At 44.2% G+C, this 20,076-nt stretch overlaps 1 protein-coding gene across 3 annotated transcripts in view; it reads right to left on the reverse strand.

Moving 5' to 3' along the window:
• LOC109852033 (basic-leucine zipper transcription factor A-like) overlaps positions 1-20,076 on the reverse strand; it is an 83,074-nt gene that overhangs the window by 5,574 nt on the left and 57,424 nt on the right. For 2 of the 3 annotated variants that reach the window (XM_020422805.1, XM_020422806.1), the window contains one exon: positions 16,258-16,296. In XM_020422805.1, the coding sequence (XP_020278394.1) occupies positions 16,258-16,296 (39 nt within the window). Of the gene's footprint in view, positions 1-48; positions 309-16,257; positions 16,297-20,076 lie in introns of those variants that run through there. The other variant, XM_020422807.1, reaches the window with a different exon arrangement.

Here is a 20,076-nt window from a genome sequence, read left to right on the forward strand (position 1 = left end):
TTTGAAAAGTCCAAGTCGCTAATGCGGTTAGTAGTAACATGTCTTTACGTAAGATTAAAGCTGATGAAGCGGACCACGAGCAATCGTCGTTCTGCTGCTCTAAGCGCGGCGAGGTATTAAGTTTCATCAATTTCCATGTAGATTTGTCCCTGGGTGACGCGAACTCCGGGTGACAAAGAAACGGAGCCGCGTGAACATTCCGCGCGAAATTCCACGCGCGAACGCGACACGAGCCGGCCGATCTAATAGGATTCGCCTAGGGAATAGACGTCACCGCGTTTCTATCGAACTCGGCTTCCGCGCGTCACTGCCAACGCCGCCTCGAGCTAACGCTGATAGCACGGATTTGCCACAATACTCACGATGACGGTCGAACTTGCGACTAGAACAACAACGAGACAGAATCTACGCGTTGTGCAATTGTTTCTTCACATTGCTTGAAAATGTGATTCACGTTTTCTTTTTTTTTTCGCGCATTCGATAACTTGTAAAAATTCCAGATTCGATAAATTTGACAAAAAATGAATGAATAAATTACGATTCCTTTGGTTTTTTTTTTTTTTATTGATTCTCGATAGATTCTTTATGCACCGCTCGTTGTTTTACGTCGATTAACTCCCCTTGCAATTAAAGAAATACGATTCCGCATGTAATTTGAATTCGATTGAAAAAGTGACCCACTTCGACTTATCAGTCAAGATAATAGATCGGGGCATTTCTATTTTATAGCTACGTTCCTGATATGACTCGAGTGTCTCTAGCGGCAACAGCTTGCTGCTCTTGCGACCGCGTACATCCGCCGCGGCCGGCCGTAGCGGCCTACTTGGAATATGACTCGCTCGCGGAGATTCTCCTTCCAACACGACGAACGTGGTCAACCGGTCAGCGAGTGCGCAGCTCCGAGGAACGTTCCGTGGAATCGTCGGCGGAGGAAAAACAGCGCGACGGAATCTCATCTCGCCTTCTAAACGCGCCCGAGAAAACGACTGTTTTCCAGGCGACTTTTTTTTTCCCAAACTAAAAGCAAAAGCGACATTCTCTTGCTGGAATTGTCGTCCCGAGAGGTTTTCGTAAATAACGATATTTAAATATGTACGAGAACGTGTGAGTCTCAAACTAAATTCCAATATTCTTTCTCTCTTTACACGCAATCTGCACATATATTCGTTCTATCGCGCAAGAGTAACACATTGTATTGGGTAGGGAAGATAAGCTCTCGTGAAATCGAGGGTAAACGGGTAACACGATTTCGTCGATCGGCGAAACTTTTGCCGCTGATTCACGGGACGACCGAGCGTAGAAGATAAGAGGGCGTGGAAAGTACTTGAAAATTTCGGCGCAATCTCGCGCGCGCGCCCCGGTCGTCGCGGTCGTAATCTCGACGTCTCCTCCTTCTCTTACGTACGATATTTGCGAAGCGTGACCGGGCACTTGTTGAATCGACAACGGGAACGGGAACAAGAGGAAGCCGGGAGCGACGGAGAAAGGAGGCGAGAGAGGTGAAACGCGGAGGATAGCGCGGGAGAAAGGGGGCAGGGAGACGGATGGACGGTGAGAGGTAAGGTGGTTTAGGGAAAGGAGGAAGCAACGAGGGAGAAGGGATGAAGTGGTACAAAATGCGGCCGAGAAAGAGAGAGAGAGAGAGAGGGTGACCGGTGTGAAAGAGGGTCAGGGGTGGCTGAGAGGGTGAGACGACGCACAGATGGGACAATGAAAGAGGGGGAGGGACACGAAGAGGTGGAGGAAATACACCGGGAAGGATTAGTTGTACGTGGCGATAATATGCGGTTCTTAACCAGCCGTAAATCAGAGTCGAGAGAGGCGCCACGCCCCGTCGTCGCTCCTTTTCCACTCGCGAAATTCCCGCGCGAGTTGCATCTTGTTTGTAGGTCCTGAGACTTTCAGCGCGCTTCAACGCGGCAATCAACCAACACGTGTGAAGTAACACATGGCTTTTAAAGCAAAGGGCGCGATAGGTCATTGTTTTATAATATATGTAACTCTCTGCAATTTCATTTCTCGTGTTAGAAATTGTGTAACTGTATTGCTCGCTACGTAACGCAATACGTGCGTATATATACATGTTCATTTTTATTTTTTTTGTGAGACCAGATGATGCGAAGAGAGACTTTCCGTGATATCGCAAGTGGTCTCTCGGAAAGATATACTCGCGCGCGTTACAGTTTTCCGCGAACTCGGAATGCATATAAGTCACTCCGATATCGCGCTTAACTATGAAGGAAGTGATAGATTTCGCTACGCGTGTAGCAGGCGCAACTTTGACGTCAAGTGATAAAACGACTGGGATTCGCCGAGCGAGCGAGAGCAACAGGCGTCAAGCGAGCGAGGGAAGAATAACGAAAACACACACAACAAACCGAGCAAGTTTTATCGCGGTTCGAACTGCAGACGAATATATATATATACTGAAAAATATAGCGCGTTATGGGACATCGATAACCGCATAAAACGTCGAAAAGTTCGCGAGCGCGCGGAGATCGCGCCAAAAAGAATTCGTCGCGTCGTTATAAATCGATAAACAACAGATGCAAGTGGACTGTGGAAGTGGAGAAACTTCGCGACGAATCCGACTAATAATCGGACGACGAGAAAGCTGATTGATGCGCGCGCGCGCGATTTGATTAGACCAGTAAATAATAATTCAATAATAACGTCGCGATGGGAAAAGAATTGACAAAATTCCGCAACAATCTCGTAGAAGTGGCACTTTCCGAAGTGCGCGCGAATTTGAATTTTTATTTCCACGTGCGACAAAACATCCGGACTATGCACTTCGCGTATAAATCTAACTATTGGTACGCAAAAGCGTACAGAGTAAAGATGCAAAGAGAAAGAGATATATATATATATATATAAGAGACTAGATAAGTTCTACAATTCACGCGCGAATTGTCGCTGGCGCGAGGCAAAGCGTCCAATCGCGAGAACGGTTTCGCGTAATGAGCAAGAAACGGCAATGACGACGATAAAGCGCCGTCGCCGGTACAGAGATTGGTCAACGATCTTACGGCAAGGGGGCTGGCGAGAGCAAATACATGTAACGCAACACGTAGTGCCAAGTCGCGACAAAAGTTCGGGGAATATACATATAATATGAACGTGGTGTACGTTCGCGGGAACTGAAGGAAAGGAACGCGTTTTTGTGAGCGTGACGCGCGCGAGCGGCCAACACACAACAGTGGCGCAAGGCAGTAACGGCGCGCGCGGCTAGTAAAATCCTAAGTGGAGAAGGTTCGCGGTGGATCCGGCTCTGCCAGGCGATGAGGTAATGTTTGCCGCGTCGAGCCGAGTCGAAGCCAGCTATCTCGCGGCAGTGCCGACGTTGGATACTGCCGTACCCAAGACATTCGCGTATCTGGACTTTCGTAAACGATGATTAGTTGATTCGGGGAATTCGGCTAAGAGAGTAATTACAGTCACGAGAGAAATATATCGCGAGATATAACACAATTCTGCTCCAGACAGAGTTTACTATTTAAATTTCGTAATAAGACGTACTTACGTGTGGGGACACCGTATTAAATAATTGAGTTAAATAGAAGTTCTCTTATTCTCTGATTTTATACGCGAGCTTCGCGTTACTTCACGGAGTTACATCATGTATCAAAAAGTTGTTTATTATTTACTGTTGTGGAATATCGGGGCCGCACGCTTCTTCATGTTGTGTATTTCAGGTTTTTAAAGTCCCGCAAGTGCTCTCTCTCTTTCTCTCTCTCTCTCTCTCTCTCTCTCTCTCTCTCTCTCTCTCTCTCTCTCTCTNTCTCTCTCTCTCTCTCTCTCTCTCTCTCTCTCTCTCTCTCTCTCTCTCTCTCTTCTCGTAACTTATCGCAATGAGATCAAATCGAGACCACATCAATTCAACACTTCCATTAAATGCCAATTCACAAACAAACAAATTTATACGAGGGACTACGAGAGTTTTATACTTCGAGAGAGAGAGAGAGCCTAAATACAATATATAATGGTCCGGGGATTTGACCAATCGGGGCCCCGGCATTAACTGTTGAATAATATAGCCGCCATAAACGTTCCATTAGTGAAAACGTTCACGATACTTTAACGATACGATAAACGTCGTGGTATCAGCATGTGTCAGAGAGGCACAGACAAAAAGCCCGTTCTTTCGAACTTCAATATTTTTCTCTTTCTTTTTTCTCGCTCCCCGTCCTCTGACATACTCAATCCTCGGTCGACCATGCGTGACTCATTACTCGTAATGTTTGTTTAATTTTTAACGGAAAAACCACGTAAATTTATTTATCGAAATCCTGTAAAAAAATTCCATATAGAGGAAAGAAAAGATCTTGAGTCACACATTGATACACTTATAGTTTTGTAATGTAAGACTTAAATGATCGAGAATCTACTTGTGTGCGTTGGCATTCTTTATATATGTATACATATATATATATATATATATATTATATTGTATATATATTTATATTTCTAAATCCACTCTCCTTTCCGGCCCTGCGCACAAACGCGCTTCGAAGGCTGAGTCGACCGAGAGACCAGTCGTCGGATAGATAAAAGTAGTCGGTGTATGTGTCAGGCGCGCGTACACGTGTGCGTGTGTGTGTGTGTTTGTCGTTGATATCGGCAATGACGCGCGCACACGCGATGGAAGAACACAAGCGCGAGAGAGCTGGTAGTATATATTGTATATATATATGATGTGTGTTATGAATAATACTCTTATGTATATGTGTGTGTATGTGCACATATACATATATATATATAATTATACATATATGTACGTATATGCACATGCGCGCGAGTTTTCTGCGCCGCATACATACATACAACGTCAAGCGACGTTGGCGCGCCACGGTGGTCATGACAGCATGACGTCAACCGACCGTGTGTTATTTTCGAAAGGGGACTCGACGGTGGCGGCGCCGCGCGGAGAAATTGCGAGACGGCACAAACAGCCGGAGCACGCCGCTATCGGACGAGGCAACAACAAGGCGAGCTCCGGGCGATGCGAGCGAGCGGAATATGTCGAAAGGACTCGCTCGGTTGCGTTTCTCTCTATATATCTTTCTCTCTCTCCTCTCTCTCTCTCTCTCTCTTGCTCTCTCTCTCTCTCTCGTGCGTGGATGGAAAGTATTTTTACAAGAAGACACGCAAATCTGCACGGAGAACGAGTTACGGAAAGAATTTCGCTTTTTTTTTTTTTTTAAACCAAATAGGAACAAGTTCCCTTTTTAGACACTTATTTATTATTATACGTTTGTATATCTCTTAAAAGTTGTATGTACATAGTGTGTTACTTGCGACACATCGTCTTGCTTTCTTCTCCCACGTTATATATTTTATTCACTTCGTAATTGTTTTCGATGAAAAATTTGAAGTTGATTTATTTTTTATTTTATTTTCGTGCATTATGTAGGTTTTTTGCAATTTAATTTCTGAGATTAAATAATGTTTCCGAGATTAAATATTTTTGACCGCGAAAACAATTCTAATCAATTATTAAAAATTATTAAATTATTAATTGCGGATATAAACACACGTGTTGTGTTTAAAATTTAAAAAAATTCAAAATCATAAATTCCAAAATAATTTAAATAGTAAATATATAATAATGTTTTTAAATCGACTTGAAGAGATCATTGCGCATATATCTCTCTCGTTTTTTTTTCTTTTTACTTCTTTACGCGTTTTGATATAAAAAGTCATCAGCATCCTGACATTTCCCTTTCGTCTCACGAGCTATCACGTGCACATATAACTGGATCGAACGTCCCGATTTGACAAATGTCCTCGGCAACACGACCGGAGGACCTCGGGTTTTACATGAACCTGGGCCAAGGTCGGAACACTATCGCTCTACCGGATCGTTACGTTTAGCGCGACGCAAATGTAACCTACAATATATTTAACAGCTCGTCGTGTATATTCGTATCTGTGTGTGTGTACATATACAAATTATATGTATAAAATTTATATAATAAAAGAAAACTTTTCGCATATATTGTCGATTACGCAGCCGAAGAACGTTTCCCTGACGTTGAAATTTGCCGCTATTCTGGAGACTGACCCAAACGTCGACAAAGTTTAGCGGAGTAAAGTCCACGGCAGATTAGCTACGCGCTATCGCAACGCGCGTGGATAAGATTGTACTGCGCCGCGTCGCGCCGCTCGACCGGCTTCAGGCTTCAAGGACTTCGCTCGTTCAAGGCGGTTAAGACGTTAAGAACGAAAATTTCTTGCTGCTATTCCCGCTGCTCAACCCTGGAACGCGCGACCTGTTTCATACCGCGGCGCCCATTAAAACAATCTTCTCAGCGAATAATTACGGATAATTGATAAAATTCTCTCAACAGACAGAAAACGAAACACTTATTTTCTTCTTTCTACATAAATCGTCGCGCGTCTTATATTTTTGCAATTAAAGATGCAGTTTGATCTTTATTTATTTTTTAAGATATTTTATATAAGTGTTACTTGTGCTCAAGGTAGTGTTTTTTTTTTGTGACAAATTAATTCGATGTTGCAAGGTTCGCGAATTAGTACAAAATATAACAGTTATTTTTCTGTTAGATAATTAACCAGCGTGTCTCTTAAAATAAAATACTTTTACTTCGCGCGAAACAAGAGTCTACATTTTATATTATTCTACGATCAAAGTTATTTCAGAGAAGTTTGTTTTTTTTTTCTGTCTCCGAAAAAGTTCCCAAGTCCGCAAAAAAAACTACGGCCAACGCTATACAGATATACAGCCCGAGACAGCGCTGGCCTTTTTCGGTGACACGCGGCTCGGGAGAACGGCATAAGGATGATACGTCATCTTCGGGCGCGCGAAAGGCGCGCTCGAGAGTCTGCGTGGCTTCATCCCCGAGGGACGACGGGCACGTGTACGAATCGGCCGTCGTAGAAGGGACTGTGGTTCGAGGGGGGAAACACGGGGGGGTTGTTTCGATGCGTCTCGACGGTAACTACCCAATAGGCGACGCCGGCTCGCTCATTCACTCCTCCGCCAACCCCCGAGGCACCCCGCTCGCTCGAAAGCGCGTAGGCGATCTCTCCCGCACGTAGATACCTACCTACTCTCGCGCGCCCTTCTCTATGTACCTAACGTACATAACGCGCGTATATATGCCTCCCGACCGGTGGGATATCCTACCCTATATACGGAGAGCGACGAGGAGGAGAGGCCTACGCGTCAGTCGGGCCTACATTAGGGGATGAATAAAGGAAGGTCGCCCGAAAACGGAGGGTCGGCTCCCCTGGTCCCCAGTGCCTCTCATTCGTCCGATCCACGATTATCTCGTTCGCGCTTGATAAACGCGCACGTGCACGTTTCCTCGGAAAGCATTTCATAACACTTCTATCTCACGCGATTAAAAAATAATTGTGCGCGATGACATTTATAAGAAAGTGTCACTTGATTTATATTTTACATAATATACAAAAAAAAAAGATGATAAAAAAATCTTCCTTCTTGATTATGTATTTTTCACGATTATATATTATCGCACACGTGGACAATAATATATGTGACATTTTTTTGATGAAAAAGAAGTAGACAAAAGATTTTGGTGTGTTGAGAACCGTTTTTACGTTACAACAATGTTGCGAATTCTGGACTGACTGACAAGGACACGTGGTTTTTTGCGCAAAACTCCAAACTGAGAGCTACTGATACTATCTATAGGGGCGCGCGACATCTGCGGTGTTCTGAACGAAGGGTTCTACTCCGAAAACCGGGGACTTAGGTGGGGACTGGAATCGAGAGGGAGATTGAGAGAGGAAAAAGAGAGAGAAAGAAAGTAAATGAGGGAGGGAACGAAAAATTCGAGGACGGAAAATTGAGAGACGCCGGCGAAAGAGAGGGCGATCCGAGATGAGAAGCAGAAACGAAGAAGCTAGAAAAAAAAAGGATCTGGTAAATCGGAGGAAAAGGGACGTCAGGATCGTCCGAAATAAGGCGACGGAAAATGTCACCCTGAAGAACGTTAATTGGTCCGTGCCAGTTCTGCTGGAGTCAAAGGTTTGCGCGTATCCCTCGTGATGTCTCAATTTGTTTGGACGATAGTGAGAATACTTCGACCGTGAACCATGTGGCAAATCTACTCTAACTGCAAAATTAGTACAGCAACGTAACGAGTTCATTAAATCGTGACATCTCGTAAAAGAGACTCGTCGATAATTTATATATATATATATATATATATTAATCAATCATGTCTAAAAAATGGCAAAGTTTTTCGAACTAATTAATGAAAGAGGCGAATAAACCGTTTACAAATTTATGGTGAATAGGGTTTTGGAAAAGAATATTATAAAAATTTTTACATTTAAAAAATCTAACAAATCAAAGCGAACTCGACTCATCGGAGGCGATTCGCGTCAAGGCAAACTTCCCCTTTGTTCCATCGAGAACTCAAACAGCTTGACGGATGCATCCGTGCGGGCATCGCCGTGCATACGCGCACGCATACACGCGCGCGTACACAGACAAACACACACACACACATATACGCGCGCGCGCGCTCACGCGGGTGGCTGTACCTTCGCCGTGTGGGAAAGCGGAGACGCATGCGGCAGCGATGGCTGAAAAAGAGGGCCATATGTCGGGCAATGGTGGGCCATCCCTTCGCGTGGGAGTGTCGGGGTGTGTATGTGCGTGAGCATATATACGTATATATATAGATATATATATGTATACATATACTCTCCCTTTCCGATACATTTTTTGCACTGCGCCGGATTTTTCAACGTGGCGTCTTCCTGCTTACGCGCTACGTCCTTCCCCCTCGTTCCACCCTAGTCCCATATTCTCCCTTCCTCTGTTCTCACCCTTTAGCGTGTGCGTCACTCAGCGTCATGTGGACTCGCGAGGTTTTTATTTCATATATTTTCGGTTTCGATGAAGAGAGAGAGAGAGAGAGAGAGAGACTCATCGATTGACTCGTCTATGAATGGAACGGTGCGATCAGTCACGGTAAAGCTGTAAAGCAGTTTATCTCGGGACACCGTGCTCAATATACACTTGCTGAATGACATGCGAGGTGTTTTATCGATATAGACTGTTCTGTCGTTCGTGGATCCTTCGACAAATTTTCAACTCATTTTTTTCGACAACACCGTACAACAGAAGCGTGCGGTTAAAACGAGCAGTTTAAAAGTTTTCAGTAATCCCATTGTAATTAAAATAAAGCGTTTTACAAGTTTTACAACAATATCACAAAAAACCTATTAAATAACAAATAATCACAAATATACTGACAATGAGAACGTATTTCCACTTGTTTTTAATCGACTGCGAAACGGCAACGAAGCGAATCGTGAAATCCCCCCTTCCCCGGTTGTTTTTTTCTTTTTGTACGGACGACGGGGTTAAAATAGAACACCTAAGGTTCACGTTAGAGATGAGAAGCAAAACAGACGAAGAGAGAAAAGAAATGAAGGAAGAGTCAAGCAAAAGAGGGAGATCGAAACGAGTGAGGCAAGAGCGCGCGCGAAACCTGTTCGTGCCTGACGAGTGGGCGCGCGGGATGAAGTTTACGATGTCCGTGGGACACTCGAAGGAGAGAGAGAAGAGGAAAAGGACAAGTGGACAGTTCGTACGTAGCAGGTGCCGGACGGTCAACAATGGACACGCGTCTGGTTCGCGCATATGCGAACGCTCTCCACTTGCGAGAGCGATGAATCGACGTGTGACTAAGAACGCGCGCTAAATTACGAGCAGTTTCGGTACTAAATCGTAGGCGAGAATACTTGATACAGCATTGAGGCTTGTGTCTCTCGGAGTAGAATTACTGAGCGTACGTATTTTTGATCAAATCGTTGGATCAATTTCTTTTGAGATTGATTTATTTCACAGCGATAAAATTATCATAAAAAATTGCCACGGAAAAATAACACATTTGTTATGTATTAAAAATTAAAGATTTTAAATTCTAAATGATAATAATTTCTACCGATTTACTAAAAAATATCTATGAAATATTAATCTTTGTTTGCGTTTTCAAATTCGGAAACTGTTTCAATTCTTATGAATTTCTTTTTATTTAATATCAGCTTAGGAAAAGCTTTTCTTTTCTCTCTTTTTCTTTGTTTTTCTTAGTTTTATTTTTAACAAACACATTTACATACAACGCGTTTTACATTTTTAACAAATGAAGTCTGAATAACTCATAATCATTACATTATCAAATTAGCATCGTTAGAATAGTCGTTTTGCATTCATAATGATAAGTTTATGCTGTTTAGCGCAAACAAATTAGTCAAAACCTGTCTTGCACTTCTAGTCACGTTCTTTTCTTCTAGTCACGTTCGAAAACTTCGAAATCACCAAGAATTCGATGCGTGTCGGGAAAGCAGTCCCTTACCTACTTGTGGGGGGCCTGGGCCTTGTCCAATACCTGGACCCAGGTAAGAAATACGGACGATAGTCCGTGCTTGGGTCACGATGTCTTGACGAGGGTCGGACGTAAGGGCGCACCATGGCAAGGTTTCGTGAAGAGCCGACAATAAAAACTCAGAGATTCTCATTCAGGTCTCTCTTGTAAAGAAGAAACATTTTCACAAAGACGCAGAAGATATATATATATATGTCTATGCTTTTCGAAAGAAGACTTTAAAATATATACCGAAGGAAACGAAAAGTTTCTTAAATGCACTACATTCTTTTTCGTTTTGACATATTGTATAATATATATCGCGTACAATAGTTTTTTATATTTCTATATATTAAAAAAAAAAAAAAAAGAAGGAGCTTATCAAGGTAAGTGACTTTCGGAAAGTTTTTAATTAATGAAAAAACGCGATGTTTTGCTATTTTTGTCTCTCGAGCAACGTTTCTACTACGTAACGCAGATACACTTGAGAATAATAGAAACAATCAGCGTGCAGTAGTGTACGAGCAATGACACACCGAAAGCCTTATGGTTGAACTATCCAGCGAAGGCTGGAAAGACCAGGTTGAATTTGGACTCTGGGGTAAAGGACCCTTACACACCATCCAAAGGGAGACAAGGGAACGAGGGTTGGAATCTTTTATACCGAAGGTCCCCGGGTAGGACTCGGTCCTTTTTGTTCGGATCGTCGAGGCAGCGGCAGAAAAAGACCCTTTCAGCTAGCTCTACCGCTCTCTTGCAAGAGCGGATCCCGCAGGACGATCGGCTGATTATTTCGTCGCGGAGACACTTCGCGCTTTATCGCGATAACGTAACTATGCCAATTAGCTAATTAGATCCGGAACGATTGCGTAATATTCTACTGTAAAAATAAATGTGAGATAAGCTCTTATTAGACGATATTCGAACAATAACACAACGTAAGGCTGTGTATTATTTTTACTTTATAAAGTTGTAAAATGTTGCGTTTTAATTTCTGACAGAGATATATTCTTACGACGTGATTCTAAAAACACTGAGAAAAGAGAAAAAAACATGACGATGATCTGTGAAAAGAGAAATTTGATAAGAGTCTTCGTAATAAAAAATGTAGTCTTGGTGAAAATAAATATTTTATAAACAATAACGATTCAAAACATTCGAAAAGATTTAGAAAAGGAGAAAAAAAAAACGCAAAAGAGTCAAAGAGAACGGAACCTTTAGGAATTATATACGACAGCTACTCGGAAAGAAACCTTTCGAAAACCCTAAAACTTTTAGGAATGCCTGAACCTTCGCATAAACTTAAGTATTCTTTGGAGATTTTCTTGTAGTATTGTAAAGCTCTTGAGAAATGTCGTACTATTGTATTATTATAATCCGTAAAAAACTTTAAAAAACTAAGGTTACACTTATTAAAGTGAATTTTAAAAATCGTTGAAAAATAAAAAGACAATATGTGAAAGCTTTTTTATTTTGTATACTTAAAGACTCGAGAGGTGGAAAAACTCAGCTGTGTACGATAATGACATTTGCGCGAAAAAATTTCCTTGACATTTAAACTTCTCGAGTTATTTCGGATATTGGGGATCGATCGATTCGTTGATTCAGTTCGAACTGTTTAAATCCGAGGCATCAACCATTTCGGTTTACTTTTTCGATCGATTTCGCGAGATTCGATTTTTTAAATATCCGCGAAACGTAAGAGCGCGCATTTTTTCAAGAGTTATAATTTTCTTGAAATCGTCAGATCAGTCGCTCGCTTACTTCCCGTAAGTAACGTGGGATCATAATGAAAATTCTGCGAGGCGTCTCTCTATCTCTCCGATTGTCGGAGAGCCGTGCGACGATGGAACAAAGCGAGAGAAAGACTTTACTGTTAGACGACTCTCAAGACGCGCGCGAATAGTCGTCATACAGCCGGTCGCAGCGAGCGAGCGAGTCGTGCGACCGCGCCTGGCTGTTCCGATCGCAAGCAAAGCCAAGTCATCCAGCTCTAACCTAGCTGAGCTAGGTAGCGTACGCGCTGGTCGGGCCGAAGCCCGTCAGGCTGGGTGTTGGTGAAAGGTGTGGCCGCATTAGCTACATGAGAAAAGGAGAATGCAATATTACAGCCGTGGTGTGTGCGATATTCAACTGCAATGACGATGTCGACGATCAAGAAGACTACGACGACTACGACGACGACGACGACGACGACGACGACGATGAAGAGTATAATCGCTCTCATCCTGAACGGTTTACCTCCTCTTTCGTCGACGCAACATCGTGCCGAGCGTGTGTTGCACGAGAGGAGTAAGGGGAGACACGGATGCGGAGACATCGGTCGAAAAGAACGTCCGCGTACAGGTGGTCGACAGCAGAAACGATCGGCGAGAGAGGTACCGCTTAATGGGATTCAACGACCTCCGCACGTCCGTACGTTCGGTCGGATCTAGGAGTGTCGTCCTATATCGTTGCCGATTCTCGATGTCGGAGGGGAGGGAGTACTCGCCTCGCGGGCTTTATTTACCCACGATCGATCGCGCGTTGCCAATATTTGGATCGGACGAATATTAGTCATGGAAATGAGAGTTCGCCTATTTGTCGGCGGAGACAATTCGCGATGTAATGCCTCGAATACGAGCGGGACTCGGACGCGGACTCTTAATCGCGTTACGTCCGAAAACTGACAACGATAAACACAGACACGAATAAGAACTTGATTTCATTTCGATCGGACGTTTTATCTGAGAGAAGCAAAGAGATATTTCAAGATGTGAAATGAAAAAAAAAAAAAAAAAAAAAAAAAGAGAGAAGTATATATTCCGTATTCGAATATTCTGCAAGAGAATCAACCTCGAATCTATCAGAGAGCATCGAAGGCAGGAAACCTCGATATGCCTTTCTCTGCGAATCTAATGCCGATAGATATCGCATCCGTTCCGAGCGAACGACTTCGCCGCGTTATTTTCTCGCTTTTCCCAAAGATCCGCAAGGCTCGGTCCGCCACACGTAGTAGTAGGACACGCAAGACGTCCCCTGCGTGTGGAATCGCCGGTGAATTTCCGCGCGAAAGAAAAACGTGATTTTTCACGTCACGAATTCCTGCGGGAGGAAGAAGATGCGAGCAATGGAAGACGATCTTTGCCCGTAGCGGTACCGTCCTTGCCCGATCGCCTCGGGTAACGTTGGCCCTGACGCCAATGTCGGTAACTGTTCCCGTATCCTGTCCGGACTATTCCTAGCCGCATGCCTCGCTCAAGCGAGCGAGCGAGCGAGCGAGCGAGCAAGCGGGCGAAATCGCACGCTCAAAACAGCGCGCGCTTTCGCAATTATTCCAAGCGCCGCGCTGGCAGTTTTCGCGAAACACATACGAGAGAAGAAAACGTTGAAACTGATTTATTATAAAGACGAGCTTTTATTAGAAATAAATAAGTTGTGAAATAATTTCACACGTCTCCTCTCGCGAGGAGAAAATGTTGCGAGAACTCTCCGCCGAATATATTCCTCGCCTCGCGGAGTCCGTCCGTTCGGCACGCGACGTTCGCGATTATCAAAGCGTCCCGGGGCAATAGTAGCGCGCGGAGGTTTGTGAATTTACGAGTGTCAGCCGCGGCGTTAGGCCAGCATGCGCGATATACAGAGAGAGGGTGGCATGTGAGAGAGACGGTGGCATCGGGGTCGCGGGACGCCACCGCGGTACAAAAATAAAATTCGTCTCATCCGTTGCGAAGAGAATCCGTTGATCGCGCGCGGCGCCGAGATCTCGAATCTCGATTCACGATATGTGTGAATGTCGTAGATTTCAAATACAATCTTACCAAAAACACATAAATCGACACTCGCGCGATTGTAAATGACGAATCGATAGCGAAGATATTAATCTGGCGAGTAACCGCGAGAAATATATTTTGTAAATTCGCGCGAAATAGCAAAACTCGACACACACGTTTGTTTTACGACGACGATACTAACAAGCGAATGACTGATGACAGAGGAAAAGACTGTGACAGATATCGTCTGTCAAGTTTACGCCTGCAAGTCTGCGAATACATCATAGAGAAAGAGAGAAGTTGCGAGTTTAAATAATTTCTGTTTCAGAAAAAGCGCACGGGACGATATATACCGCTAACAAATTTGTTCAGCTTTATCCCGGTGCAAAACTTTCGCGCACAAACAGGAACGTGACAATTCGTCATCAAGATCTGTAAATTCGTTCTGACAAATAACACGTGAACCTCGAGAGAGAGAGAGAAAGACAGAGGGAGAGAGAATGAGACTCAGACGGGAAACTCCGAAATTATTACACTACGTGACTGCTGAGAGTGGAAGCGATAAAAACCCAGAGTAGTCAACGAAGAGAAAGAGAGAAAAAGAGACATTAGAATTCCTGCGCAAAAAAAAAAAAAAAAAAAAAAATTCGAAACGCGATGCGACTTCGCTTCTAGTCTTCGGCGTGACGCGCAGCAGCGCGCGCTCAAGGCTATGTCGCAACGACGTGGTAGCGTCATCGATATCGCCGTCCAGCTTAGCGGTGGAAGATACGAGCCAGCAGCAGGCAACAACAGCAGCAACAGCAGCGGCGGCGGCAAGCAGCAGCGGTAAATGCGACGTGGACGGTGTAGACGACGACGAGGACCGGCTCCGCCGCTGTGTTACTGTTATTTTTAACCCGACGCCGACGCGCCGAGTCCGTAGTCTAAAACCGCGTCGTCCATCCGCCCCGCACGCCACCTCGTCCTCATCTCGCGATCCTCCTTCTCTTCTCATCGGCTTCTTCCTCTTCTTCCTCGTCTTCTTCTCGGCCGAGAGACGACGGGAGGGTTCAACCAGGCGCGCATATTTCGGAGCCTATTTTCAAAGTGACTTTCTATTTTCAAAGTCACAGGACGCGTCGAGCGGACGAACCTCGGGAGCAACTCGAAGAGATGACGCCGAGAGAGCTTGGAAAGCGAGAGACTGTGTATCACAATCGTACTAGAACTTTGCGAATTTCGCTTGCGCGAATTCCACCAAACTGTTTCGTGTGTTTATTTTCAAAAGCATGGTGGTTCTTATGTCTCTCTTGAAGAGAAAAGAGAAAACGAAATATCTTCTTGCTGTAGCGCGGCGCGCGAGTTTTTTGTTTTAATATCGTTATTTATAAGACAAAAGAACACCTCACTGTGCGCGAGTAACGCGCGAGGAAAAATAAAATTCGATTAAAAAATATCTGTGATACCGATGTAGTAGAAATTCGATCGAGAGGTATCAGACAAAGCGAACAGAGAGTTTTAACACGTTAGGGAAGAGAATAATGTAAAATATAAAATATGTATCTGTATATTAACGCAATTCTCTTTGTTCATCTTGTATTAATTCACCCGACCATTATGTCCTTTTAATTAATTCGTCAAATCGCGCTACGATCTGCTCGAATAGTGCCCATGGTCAGGGTTATCGCTCGCAATATCGGAGGCAAACGAGGTTAATCGCGCGGTGGATGGAGACTGCGAAGGACAGGTCCTTCCTAAATTGCACTTCGCCGAGAAACGCGGGAGAAAATGCACGTCTACGAGGTAAATTTCGCAAAAGTCTCTTAGAATCGGACTGTCTAATGTATTCTTGTTTTCTGTCATTAGCTTCCCATTTGCTTTCCGGCGCGCGGTCGGAGAGCTGCTGGCGTCACGCTTGACACAAAAGACAATATAATAGACATGGTCTCTTTTATCGAAATGCCCCAAATCTACCGTATCACATACTATCACCGCGCGATATTTTCTATTTTACCGGCAACCAAAGAAATTTGTTTAATTATATATAATATAAATTATTTTTTCATAATTATTTTTTAAATTATAAATTTTATTTAAGCTTTATCTAAACTATAAGACTACAATAAAGTTGTAATTGCAACACACTTGCTTACCTTTAGGCCCAAAACATCTTCCCTTTCATTAGTTTTATGCTGAAAAGAAAAACAAAAGATCATTAGTCTCTTTGTCGCTTTGTTTTCTAAACTTATAAATGTGTCGTTATAAAATGTTAAATTAGTGCGATCACGTAATGAAATTACGTAGCATTTTGAATTTGTAATCTATAAGTTTTGTTTGAACATGTGTGTGTGTGTACAAAGCGCGCGAGTTTTAAACTATAATAATAATAATAATTTTTTTTATAGGTAAAAAAACAACGTTTATGTAATTTCGACTGTAGCACGAGTGAATATACCATACAAGCAAGGAACGGCGTGTGCGTCGCTTTCTCCGCGAACGCGGTCACGCTATTGTTCGCGAGGCTGCGAGAAATATTTTCGAAAAATTCTAACGCAACGGAGCGCAGAATTGTATCGTCGCTCGAAGAAGACTCAATGTCGCGCCCGGCGTTGAAGTTAATGACGGTCGATAATGTGCGCCTGTAATACCGATGGCCAGGCCGCGCGAGCGGATACAAATCAGCCAGGATGAAGCGGCGAGAAATCTCGAAAGCCGTGTGTGCGTCTGTCGCGGGAAAATCCGTTTGAAGAGCCAGTTTTCCCGCCAGTCGAGTCAGCAACGTCGCGCGATGCGACGGCGAGAGACGTCGAGAGAAAGAACGAGGCAGAACTGCCAGGCAGCGAGGGGGCGAGGAGAGGACGGGGGAGGAAAAGAAACGAGCGGCAAGGAGAGACGAAGAGAGAAAAGAAGAAGAAAAAGAGAGAGAAAGATAAAGAGAACGAGAGAACACAAGAGAGAAAGAGAGAGAGAGAGAGAGAGGAGAGAGAGGGAAAAAGAGAGAGAGAGAGAGAAAGAGAGAACCTCGAAACGTGACAACGCCGCGCTAATGCGTTGTAGACTCGGTTCCGTGCTGATACCCACGCTCCGAGGCCTCGCCTCGCCTCGTCTCGCCTCGCCTCGCCTCGCCTGCCTCGGCGCAGCTCGCTTCAGCTCAGCTCAGCTCAGCTCGTCTCGTCTCGCCTCGCCTCGCCGCGCCGCGCCTCGCCTCGACGGGAAGTCGCCCGTTGCCTCGGTGTAGAACGAAATACTTCTACTGGCAGACTTTCTACTTGCAAGAAACCGGGGGGGTTGCCGTGTGGCCACGGTTTCACAGGGTGAAGATCTTCGCGACTTTGTATTATTATTCTCTCAATATACAGTTTGCAAATGGGGAGGTGCAATGTACCTCGTTATGAAATTCGAGTTTACGGAACGGTAATACATATACGCACGCACTCTCGAAAATGTGCGTGAATATACCGTTAATGTTGATTGTCCGACGATTTCGTCAGATTACGGCAATCTCATTTACAAAAACAAGAAGATTGGTCAAATTAAAATAAACGTTAACCTCTCTCTCTCTCTCTCTTCGTTCGCAGAAATGTTTTCTCCATGTTTTTGATATTTTTGTTGTTTTTTTAATACTACTCTCTCTCTCTCTCTCTCGAGAATCAAACTTCGATTCTAATTACAACCGTGAGTGAGTTTCGACGTTAGGCGAAAAAGATATGTTACACAAAATATATTATAAGCGTATAACAAGATCTTTCGTTCAATACATACGGCCGGTGTAACATGTAGCAATAGAGTATATTATGTATACGCGATGGCGCATCGTTTGGCTTCCGACCAAATATACGCTCGATCGATCGCACCTACCGATCCGTGGCGAGCTCGCCGGCCGCTCCGCTCCGCGAGAGAGCTAACGCGGACGGAACGGATACACGGGGCTTTCGAAAACGCCTGCGTTCGATCGCCGCGCGTTGTGTTTTATACGTGGGACTAGAGTACCGTGGTCGTCGTGGCAAGAGAGAGAATCGTTGTACGAGCGAGCGGGCGCGAACGCGCGCGCCGATCGAATTTTGCAGTTCTCCGGGCGGGTTTGCGCGCATGTCCGGCGCGTTATACGGCGTGCGGCGCAACGCGGCGTTTATACGTAGAAAATATTCGCGGTTGAAATTCGAAAGGAAGGTAGCTCTAGCTCTCGAGCGGTGTTTCTTCGGCCGACGACGTCGACCGGAGCAACTTTCTAGTTTAGCTGACGTACGCGCGCGCGCGCGCACGTGCGTGTGTGTGTGTGTGTATGCGTGCACGCACTTACGGAATAACGTGTGCGAGAGAGAGAGAGAGAGAGATTGTGTGTGTGCGTGTATGTGTGTAGGTGTGTATGCGGGTATACATACACACGTGAGGCATCTCACTCTCTCATTCTTTCTTTTTCTCTTCTTTACTCGCTCGCTCGCTCGCTCGTTCGCTCACTTCTCCCGTCTCATTCTCGTTTTCTCTCAGCGCCTCTCTCTTTCTCGTTCTTTCCGTCTGCCCTTCTCCGACCGTCATGTGGAGGAAAACTGGTTTCAAGAGAATAGAGCAACTGCGCCTTACCAGCAACAGCCACGAGAAACGAAAGCTCCGACACCCTCGCGCATGAGTTTAACATCGTATCCACATATGCGTATATAGATATATACATATATGTGCATACAGGCTCGCATATTTGATGGAATAGGAACATACATTAGAGAAACCTCAAGTTCGACAATGTATCAGATTTCGCGCATAATTATGTTGAGATGACGAAATTTCGGAATGTGTGATAACGTCACTGTGATAATCGATTCGAAATTGAATAAAGTTTTTCTCTAACTATTAAAGGTCCCTCTCGATTCTCGATTTTAATATTCGTATTTAACACAAGATTTTCGCAATATTAAGATTAAATATTACAAAGAGAGAGAGAGAGAGAGAGAGAGAGAGAGAGAGAGAGAGAGAGAGCACAGAACATCAATATTAAATAATTTGATCAAAATAAAGTTTGTATTAAATTCTGAAAATTAAGCCGTAATAAAGATCTATGAATCGCACACATTCCACTTTTGAAAGTTAATTTATAATTTATTGCAGATTTGCACAACTAATTCAATTCACATTTATGAGAGTTCTTTTTTTTTTTTTTCGCTAATAATATCGACAACACATTTGTTTCGAAATCACAACAACAGAAACGTTTTTAATTCAGCTTTCTCTCGCGCAATTGAAGGACGCTATTTTCTCGGTTCTCTCTTCTCGATTATTTTCCTGACTGTGTGTTGGGGTGGGAAGGGATCTACCGGGGAAGTGACTTTTCCGTGAACTGAGTTCAGACTCTTCATCTACTCGGGCGTAGCTCAAAATACCGTGCGCGAGAGAAACGTCGATGATATTCTCCGATGTGTGTGTGTGTGTGTGTGTATGTAAGCGGCGTTATGTAAAATGTGAGTTTTGTAACGCGACGCGGAGGGAGAGAACAAAGTTTTCACAATTACGACACCGAAATGGATTTAACGCGGGACAGTGGATGGGCGATGACCCTGTTTTTCCTCCCACATCCTTCGCCGTTTGTTTGCTACAAGACAAATAATTTAGTTGGAATTATCTTTCGGAAAAAAAGAGAAGATTCACAACCGCATTTCAAAAGTGATCCCTCCCATATCACGAGCAGACGGCACTCGTCGGGGATCGTTGTCGCGGGCGCGGATCGAATTAAAAAAGCACGCGTGAATGATAGTTTCGGGGATCTTTAACGCAGAGCGCGCTGCTTTATCGAGGTAGTCTCTCGTTACAGGTAGCAGGCATCTAATCTCGTAATTTCGTCTGGTCTTTTTTCCACTCCGAGGAGAGCACTCGTTTCTCTTTTACCCTCAGTCTCTATCTCGCTCGCTGCGCGCTCATTCCCTCCCTTTACAACTCCTACTTACCCGACGTCCCACGCGCGCGCATATATATATATATATATA

Source organism: Pseudomyrmex gracilis, unplaced genomic scaffold (assembly GCF_002006095.1).
Source record: "Pseudomyrmex gracilis isolate BER0280 unplaced genomic scaffold, ASM200609v1 scaffold_24, whole genome shotgun sequence".
NCBI classification, from domain to species: Eukaryota; Metazoa; Arthropoda; class Insecta; order Hymenoptera; family Formicidae; genus Pseudomyrmex; species Pseudomyrmex gracilis.